At 45.0% G+C, this 10,005-nt stretch overlaps 1 protein-coding gene across 1 annotated transcript in view; it reads left to right on the top strand.

The window, feature by feature from the left end:
- Positions 1 to 1,176: 1,176 nt before the first annotated feature.
- The window catches only part of LOC123137093 (basic leucine zipper 2), a 17,138-nt gene continuing 8,309 nt past the window's right edge, over positions 1,177 to 10,005 (top strand). The window contains exons 1-4 of the mRNA XM_044556677.1: positions 1,177 to 1,411; positions 1,844 to 2,486; positions 5,265 to 5,340; positions 5,430 to 5,556. Coding sequence (XP_044412612.1) covers positions 1,927 to 2,486; positions 5,265 to 5,340; positions 5,430 to 5,556 — 763 coding nt within the window. The 5' untranslated portion in view covers positions 1,177 to 1,411; positions 1,844 to 1,926. The remainder of the gene's footprint in view (positions 1,412 to 1,843; positions 2,487 to 5,264; positions 5,341 to 5,429; positions 5,557 to 10,005) is intronic.

The following is a 10,005-nucleotide window of genomic DNA, read 5'->3' as shown; positions in this document are numbered from 1 at the left end:
CGACCTACGGCCTGCGCTCGGCTGTGGGAGGAACGCGCAGAGACGCGAGGTCGTGCGAGAGGAACGGCGTGGGGGCGTCAGGTCGTGGGGGCGTGGCGAGAGGTCGTGCGAACATTTTTTTTAGCAATTGATGGACAGTAAGTGGCTTAATTGCGTGGTTTGTTGTGTTAAACATAGAAGGATTAAGAGCCATCAGATCTTGTTGATGGACGGGTTTTATTGTTTGGTTCTCCGCCCTTTCTTCCTTTCATAGGGGTAGTAGATGCTATTTACTACTTCCTCCGTTTCAAAACAAGTGACTCAACTTTATACTAGCTTTAGTACTAGCTTTGTACACGAAGAGAGTATATTTTATAAATATTGTATAACTATATAATACTTAATCAAACACAATACGATCATCTAGTGATTTATAACGAGAGAATGCAAGGTGGAATACTTTTGTTTTCGTCAATCTGGATGGTCTTATAGAGTCGGTGTGCTACTGACCTAGTTCAGTTCATGAAAATGACCAAAGATACTCTTGCTTTGCTTGATCTACCAACAACGCAAGCTCGGTTGTTTCCGGGCCATGGATGGCGGCCACCCGAGGAGGGGGAGATCAAGATTAACACTGACGGCAGTGTTGCATTGGAAGCTCGAAGAGAAGGGGTGGGAGGAGTTGCTCGATCCCACTCCACTTTTAGAGCTGCATGGTGTAAACCTTATCAGAGGATTACCGACCCCCTTATCTTTGAAACCCTAGCAATCCGGGACGGTGTCATATTTGCCAAGCTCAGGGGCTACGAGAAAGTCGTGATGGAATCAGATTGTCTGGAGGTCGTCAATCTCTGGAACTCGCGTCATGATGACAGGACCATCGTGGCGCCTATCTTAGTCGAAATTGTGGAGCTCTCTACTAGTTTTAAGTCTTTTTGTATTCAATATATTTCAAGGACAGCCAACTATCCTGCTCACCTATGTGCTAGACATGCAAGCACACTGGATGTAACAGAATGTTGGTTTGACTCTGCCCCTGGCATCATTGTTACTAGCTTCCTCGCAGATTCTGCAGGGGCTTCTATTGTTGAATAAAGCTCCAAATGTTTTCCCGTCAAAAATATAAATAAATTATAGAGCCGGTGTGCTCGCGAGTCAAGGAGAATATCCGACTTTTTATATTAGAATAAATAAAAATAGTTTTTTTTTAGACAGTCTCCTCTCTCTCTCTCTCCGCCTTCCTTTCCTCTTCGCCCCCAAATCCCACCCAATGCGGCTCTAGAGTATCTCCGAGCCCTAGGGCTTCTGCCGTGCGCTTAGTGTCAGTACCGGCGCCTCACCCCTCAACCTCTCGCGCGCGTCGCCGCCATAGTCGTTCCCGTTCTACCTCAGCGCGTCGCTGCCCGTCCGCGATTAACCACTGTCTTCCGAGGTATGAGCAGTAGCTAAACCCCACGGACCTCCAGAAATTTTGGGTGTGCATCGTGTAGAACCGCGCCGGTTCTATAGCAGTAACTCGTTTCCCCAGCGCGTAGGGTTCGGGTGTCGAGCTGAATCCCCGCTCCCCTCTTGGAACGCTGATCTTCGCCTTGCAGAATCCGTTTTTGTTTCCTAGATTATTCCTTACCCCCTTCTGGATGCATTCGTTTCAGTCGAGCACCATAGGCCTGTGCTTTTGATTTAAATTTCATTTTGGTCGTTTTTTGATGAAGAAACTGAATGTAGCATCGATAATTTTTCTGTAACGGGGAAAAGTGCATGTGGTAATTTAGCTTACGAGGGCGCCTTGATTTCGCGCATGTTTTCTGTGTTACTTGTCATATGTTTCATGTGCTCATCCATTGCTGGTTTCGCTAATGCACAGAACAGAGAAGTGTCTGCTGGATGGGCTGTAGTTAGATAGCAGAACGAAAAGGAGAACAGTATCACCAGCTTGTACTTCTCATCATGTCTCGGTCGCCACATCTTCCTCCCCGCTGCCCGCCTCTGGGTCCTCAAATCATAGGAAGAGATGACAGCTTGTTCACACAGAGCTGCAGGTTTCCATCAGAGGATCCTTTCTTTGGTGAACCACCCTGTTGGCTAGATGATCTCCTTGCAGATTCTGGGAAAATGCCAAACCTTCCACTTCTTAGGAGAGCTTGTAGCGACTCTGATGCTATCTTGGATGCACTGAGGACAATTCAGAGCCCAATTTTTCCGATTGAGGAGGGGGATCTGCAACCAGCAGGTGAGACCGGGGACTCGTTGGATGCTGCTGTAAGGGGTGAAAGTGATTCGGGGGTCGAAGTTAGCTGTGTGTATGGTCCAAATTCGCCAAGACAGAAGTGTAGGCTGACCAGTTCAGAGAGTTCCATTGTAAATGCTGTCCTGGAGAATGTCCCTAGCAACCCCTTGCAGTACCTGACCATTGACCCGTCAACCAGTCTGCATGGCAATGTGGCCAATGCAAAAGGAGATGCATGCGATGATGTAAACCATCTAGATCAAGTCAAGTCATTAAAAAGGTACACTCCTGTCCCTGAAATCTCTACTGGAGCACCTTCTAATGTTTTTAAAGGTCCAAGTTCTTACAGGATACGATCGTACAACTACAAAAATGTTAGTTGTATTTGCAGTGAGAATATGCTGGAAAGTATTTCAAGGAAGTGAAAGGTAGACTTTGCACTCTTAGCTATATAACTAATCAGGATGGAAAATAGCCTGCCTGATAACACATAAGTTACAGTACAAAATTAAATGGTAATCCAAAATGTATGTCGTACATCTTACTGTACAACACTGAAAATAAATATATGTCGTACATCTTACTGTGCAACACTGAAAATTCTGAGCCCTGTCTCCGTAAGTACCCAGCCCCCAGATATAATTTAGTTTTATCTGATCTTGTTAGCACAAGTCGTTCCAAGTTTGGATCTATTCAGTGTATTTAAAATTCACTACTGTACCTATTCCATGACTACAGTGGTAGCAACAGGTTCCTGTGCTTGTAAGTGCTGCTAATACTTGACCTTGGGTTGTTGAAGTCTCGCGTCAATAAATAGCGGCAGAATTCTTTTTCTATTTGTATAAACTGCAGACTTATTTCAGGGGATGATAATTTGATTAGTACTTCCTTTAGTGATTAGAGGTACCTCTGCTAATTCAAGAGTGATAACTGTCAGTGTCAGATGTTGATAAAAAATAGTAGTATGTTCATGTTGTCACATTCTCTATTAATATCAGGATCAAGCAATTCAAAACACTATTACAGAAAATCTTTGATGCATGTCTATTCTATTTGTATATACATATATCATATATTTATGAGCACACTTTTTTTACTTGGTCACTATTTTCTTGTGCTATACAACTTTTGAAAAGTAAGTAACTTCATCTGACATTCATGGTGTTGCTTCTAATGTGACAAGTCAATCATGTAAACATTGTGCATTTTAGTATATTTCCCCTTTTGCGTTTTTAATACTATAAGCAGCTCTCTTTCACTCTCAGTTATCTTGGGCTCTGAAGCAGCATAGGGTTGTGGAGGAACAACTCACCTTGCTGCTACAAAGTGTACAACACTAGTGTTGAAGGAACTACTTCACCCTGTTGTGCCTACATATCGCTCTAGAGGCAATTATAGGCCAATATGGTAGCAGGAGTTTAATCCAAAACTCCTAGAGCACAAGATCTAGTCTGAGATATTAGATAATAGATAAGAACAACAGGTTCTATTTATAGGTACTGGTGTACATACTCTGGTTACAAACTAGAGGCGAGGTCCTCTATTTATAGGCTTTGGAAAGCCTTCACACCTCAACTTCTACTTATACCTAGAACACTCCAGAAAACATTACTTAAGGTTTGGCATTCTAGCCATAGCTAGAAGTCTCTAGAAAACAGTGGCTAATGCTAGGAAAACAAGCAAATACTAGGCAGGAGTAGAAGTATCTAGAAGTAGTAAAATGGATTTGACTTCTAATTTTCCTTTTCTTTTCCTTCTTGTTCCTCATGAGTTGGCGATAGTCGGACGGGGGTAAATAGGAAGTTAGAGTTATGGAGACAAACCTTGGAATCGAAAGGGTTTAGGCTTAGTAGAACTAAAATCGAGTACATGATGTGCGGTTTCAGTACTACTAGGTGTGAGGAGGAGGAGGTTAGCCTTGATGGGCAGGTGGTGCCTCAGAAGGACACCTTTCGATATTTGGGGTCAATGCTGCAGGAGGATGGGGGTATTGATGAAGATGTGAACCATCGAATCAAAGCCGGATGGATGAAGTGGCGCCAAGCTTCTGGCATTCTTTGTGATAAGAGAGTGCAACAAAAGCTAAAAGGCAAGTTCTACAAGACAGTGGTTCAACCCGCAATGTTGTATGGCGCTGAGTGTTGGCCGACTAAAAGGCGACATGTTCAACAGTTAGGCGTGCGGAGATGCGTATGTTGAGATGGATGTGAGGCCACACAAGGAAGGATGAGTCTGGAATGATGATATACGAGATAGAGTTGGGGTAGCGCCAATTGAAGAGAAGCTTGTCCAACATCGTCTGAGATGTTTGGGCATATTCAGCTCAGGCCTCCAGAAGCTCCACTGCATAGCGGATGGCTAAAGCGTGCGGAGAATGTCAAGAGAGGCCGGGGTAGACCGAATTTGACATGGGAGGAGTCCGTTAAGAGAGACCTGAAGGATTGGAGTATCACCAAAGAACTAGCTATGGACAGGGGTGCGTGGAAGCTTGCTATCCATGTGCCAGAGCCATGAGTTGGCCGCGAGATCTTTATGGGTTTCACCTCTAGCCTACCCCAACTTGTTTGGGACTAAACGCTTTGTTGTTGTTGTTGTAGACAGCCTCGGCTAAGTCTTTGTACCACTCTTTCTTTATATTCACCACTCCCCCTTCCTTGTACCCTTGTACTCTCTCTCCTTTTTTAATATAATTTTAATATTGGGGCGTCCCCACAGTTTCGGCTTAAAATAATGCTACAAGGAGTTTGATGTCTTCACATGGTGAAATTGCCCATTTGGAATTTATAATATCTACTCATATGCGTCTGTTTTATATTCCATACATGGAAGTGTTTTCTTTTACCTGAAGACAGTAGTGAACACTCAGACAGTCACACTATTTGAAAATAAGGGGTGAATATGTACATCAAGGGATTTACATGGCCAATGGCCACAGGAAACTACTAAGCTATCAATGCAAGATGAGATAGGGGTTCATTCTTTAGTTTGTATTGGTATATTATTTTCTTTACATTGAGAAGAAAACAAAAACACCATACCGTAACACACATTTCTGCAGGCGATCAGGCCAAAGATCTAGGGTCCGGAAACTTCAATACATTGCTGATCTTGAAAGAACTGTTGACTCTCTTCAGGTAAGTTTGTGACACTGCATGTTATATATTTACGGAGAATGTTAATAATAGTTCTTTCCTTGACAATAATTTGGCTTTTGCTTTTTTAGAACATGGGAGCTGATTTGGATGTAAGAGTAGCATCTCATTTCCAGCTTCGCAATGCTCTATCAATGGAAAACAAGCAACTGAGGAGACAGATTGCTAGTCTTCAGCAGGCAAAACTAATGAAGGATGGTATGTCTGGGTCTGTTTGCTCTTTAGCAAGTTATCGCTGGCATTGTTTATGAGAAAGATTACCTTGATTTAGGTTATGCATGTCGTTTACATTTATAGTTAATCCAACATGAACTTGTGATCATAAGACTGGCCAGCTATTTAATGGAGCTAATAGATGATGATTCGATATAGGCTGTATATCCTATTGACACGTCTAGCCAGCAAACATTTCTGGCTAGATATCCGAACACACCGGAAAATGAATGTGTTTTTATACCTATGCCCGCTCCTGCATCTGGAAAAGGAGACTATGTTCCCGTGTGCCTCACGTGGTCCCGTTGTCAAAGGTTTTCCCTCTTCTTCCCAAGCCACGTTCTCATCTCCACCACCGCATGCATGCATCAGCCAAACTGGTCGGCACATTTAATTATATTCCCTTTTTTGCTTACTGGAGTCTGAGCATTGGAATTGATATCTGTTTTCACCACCGGAGTCCTCGCAGCGATCTCTTCGAAACTAGATCTTGTGTGGGTATGTTTCGACGAATTTTTTCTCCGAGCAACTTCAGTGCTATAGGGACCAATTCAGTTCATTTTTATGATGTCAGTTGGCCTAGTGCTCTTGTAAGTTCGCTACCATGACTGCCAAGCAGCCTAATGTTACCCTCAAATTTTCTACCACGACTTGTGAGTAGCCTTACATTATCTAAAGTGCATAGTTGATTTCATCGGATGGTGCGTATGGGTGTGCACCCGTGAAGTCTAAAAAAGCGCAGCTGCACTTTACAAAATTTAGGATATCCTATTCAGTCGCCCATTATTGTGCACTCAGTTTCTCATACATTCCTCGTTGTACTGGAATTGGTATTGAAGCCCAATCCTTTGTCATTGCTTTCTTTTGAAGTTCAGACACCAAGGATTTATCAGCCAAATGACACAAACTTCTGTGATCTGTTTTAATAACAAAAGGACCTCTCAGTAAATAGGATCTCCATTTGTCAATAGCCACAATGATGGCCAAGAACTCCTTTTCATATATAGGTAACTTCTGATTAATGACTCCCAAAGCTTTGCTATAAAGTGCAATAGGGTGTCCTTGAGAAAGCACTGCCCCCACTCCAGACTGGCAAGCATCAGTTTCAATAGTGAATTGCTTAGAAAAGTCAGGCAGTGCTAACACTGGTGTAGTGCACATGGCTTGTTTTAATGTCTCAAAAGCCTCTTGAGTCATAGAAGTCCAAACAAATTGTTTATCTTTCTGCAGTAGCTGAGTAAGGGGCTTGGCTAACACCCCATAGTTCTTAAGAAACTTCCTGTAATAGCCTGTTAAGCCCAGAAAACCCCTTAATTCAGTGGCTGAAGTTATGACTGGCCACATTTTCATAGCTTCAGTTTTATCAGGATCAGTAGAACACCTCTGTCAGGAATAATATGCCCCAAGTATTCCAACTGGTTGGTTGCAAAGATGCACTTGGACAGCTTGGCAAACAACCGACTGTGCTGCAAGGTTTCAGACACTACTTCCAGATGCTGGAAATGAGTTTCCAAGGTTGGACTGTATACCAGGATGTCATCCATAAAAACAAGCACAAACTTTTATCATGTAATTAGCAAATATGAAGTTCATCAAACACTGGAAAGTGGCAGCGGAATTAGTGAGCCCAAATGGCATAACCCTAAACTGGAGATGGCCATGATGAGTCTTAAAAGCAGTTTTCATCTCATCTTCAGGAAGCATGTGATCTGATCATAACCACTGCGCAAATCTAGCTTGGAAAAGCTTAGCACCAGCTAGTTCATCCAGTAATTCATCAACCACAGGTAGAGGAAACTTATATTTTGATTGTGACCATATTAAGTTTCCTATAGTCCACACACAATCTCCAGAATTTTTCTTCACTAATAGAACTCGAGAAGCAAAAGGACTCACTGGGAATCACTGTAGCATCCTGTATCATACTCCCTCCATTCCACAATGTAGTGCGCCCGCGCTTCCCGAGATCCAACTTCGACTGTAAATTTAACCAACAAGACCGACTGCGGCGGGGACAAAAATTATATCACAGTCAAATTTTTGTCCCCGCCGCAGTCGGTCTCGTTGGTTAAACTTACGGTCAAAGTTGGATCTCGGGAAGCGCGGGCGCACTACATTATGGAACGTTCCAGAGTATCAGCAACTTGTTTTTCTATTTCATCTTTCTGATGGAGTTTGTCAGAGGAGTCCAACAGAACTGTTGCCCACAACTCATTTGCCTTTGTGCCACTTGTACACTTGCTCAATGGAGACTTCCTTAATGTTATCAGTGTTGGCTGGTAACACTCCTTGTAGCTTAACTGTCTCTCCCTCATGAACAATTTCTATCCATTTTTGTTTCCAATCACATTGCATAGTACTGAAAAAAGACAACCAGTCCATGCCTAAAACATCATCATAGCCTCCCAGGTCCAATACTTTCATAGGGTGTGTGTAATTATGACCCTGCATCCACCAGGAGAATTCTTTGACTACTGAGGAACATGTCAGGATTTCTCCATTTGCTACTTTAGCATTAAGTGGGGAGACTTGTCCACCATGGCATTATTCAGGACACTGCGAACTACCTAAATCCACCAATAGAAGAAACACTTGATTACCTACCAAGGCTCTTAACTTTATACTACATTTGGAGTCTTCAGAGCCAGACAGAGCATGAAGAGAAACAAAATTGGGGGCAGTTTGGTTCATGCCCTGGAGAAGAATTGCCTGGCCTGGAAACTCCCTGGGATGTGCCTGGATATTGTTTGGTTGAAGGCCACAAATTTTGGATGGCCTGGAGCTGACGGCCTGGCAGGCAACTTCATTAGCCTGGCTCAGGCGGGTGAAATGGGACGCCTGGGTGCCAGGCAAATGCCATTCCAAGCTGATTAGTACACATGCATTGATTATTATTGTTCCCATGCACACTTTCTGTCAACATCGCATGCCACCCTGATTTTTTTATTGTATACGTACTCACACCCAGGCTAGGAGTCCAACCAAACAAGAGATGCACAGGCACGCCTGGCCAGGCAGAAATCCTCTTCTCTCCAGGCTACTACCAGGCACCCTTTTTTGCCAGGCATGCAGCTCAGGGCATGAACCAAACTGCCCCTTGGCCTCTGGGTGTTTGGCCTTCCATGGCTGCCACTGCTGACAATAGGTCATCCGACAAAAGGGTATCAGCTGTAGTGACTTCCAGTGCTTTCAACTGAGCTTGAACAGCACACTGATGCGTTGGAGAATATTTTTCTCCACATTTAAACACAATCCTTTATCTCTACAATACTCCTTCAACGGTTGGGTCTTCCATAAATCTCCTGGCCCATATTTAGCTTTGTAATCCTGCTTGAAACTGTTGAAACGTGATATCCTTGTATTTATTTCCGACTGATTCTCCTCTTATCTCTAGTCTTGTATAGATTGATCTCTAGAGATATTGTAGAGTTAGTTGGCTTGTCACGCAAGACACCTCTTGTATATAATGTAACCGATTCCGATGGAATACAATTGAGTTGCATCCTATAGTCTTCTACATGGTATCAGTTTTACCGTGATCCTATCGCTTCCGCAACCCGTCGCCGCCGCGCCTAGCCCTAGCCGCCGCCGCGCCAACTCCTCCTGCCGCCGCCGCCGCGTCTAGCCCTAGCCGTCACCGCGCCCACTCCTCTTGCCGCCGCCGCCGCGCCTAGCACTCGCCGCCGCCGCAGCCTCTACTCCCGCCGCACCCTCTCCTCCTGCCGCCACCTCTTCCTCCCAAAACCCTAATCGCCGCCACCGCTCCTCTGTACCTCCTGTAGCCGCCGCCGCTCTACCCCTCTCACCCAAAAACCCCAACCATCTCCATGGCCAAACTCTCTGCCTCCGACGCCGGCTCCTTCTCCGGCACCACGTTTGCCTCCGATCGCCTCAACGAGATCCACATCAAGGACCATGTTCCGGTCATCCTCGACCTCGACTCGCCGTCCTACAACGCATGGCGCACGTACTTTGCGCTATTGTTCCGCTCCTACCGTCTCATCGAGCACGTTGACGGGAGCGTCGACTACACCGACATGAAGGACGACGACGAGTGGCTCGCTGTGGACGCCTGCATCGTCAAGTGGCTCTTCCTCACCATCTCTCCCGGCCTCTTCAACATGGTGAACTCCCGCGATCCGTCGGCGTACACCATGTGGACACGGCTGTGCGATCTCTTCCTCGACAATCAACTCCAACGCCGTGTCTTCCTCCAAGGTGATTTTTTCACCATGCAGCAAAACGATCTTTCGATCGACGAGTACTGCACGCGGATGAAGGTTCTTGCAGACGAACTCCGCGATGTCGGCATGAACATCGACGACTCCGTCCTCCTCACCAACCTCCTTCGCGGCCTCCACCCCGACCTCGGCCAGTCCGCCGCCAACCTCTCCCTCCTCACGCCGACGTACGCCAAGGCGGTCACGTACCTTC

This window comes from Triticum aestivum, chromosome 6B (genome assembly GCF_018294505.1).
Source record: "Triticum aestivum cultivar Chinese Spring chromosome 6B, IWGSC CS RefSeq v2.1, whole genome shotgun sequence".
Classification (NCBI taxonomy): Eukaryota; Viridiplantae; Streptophyta; class Magnoliopsida; order Poales; family Poaceae; genus Triticum; species Triticum aestivum.
This window is presented reverse-complemented; position numbering and strand designations above follow the sequence as displayed.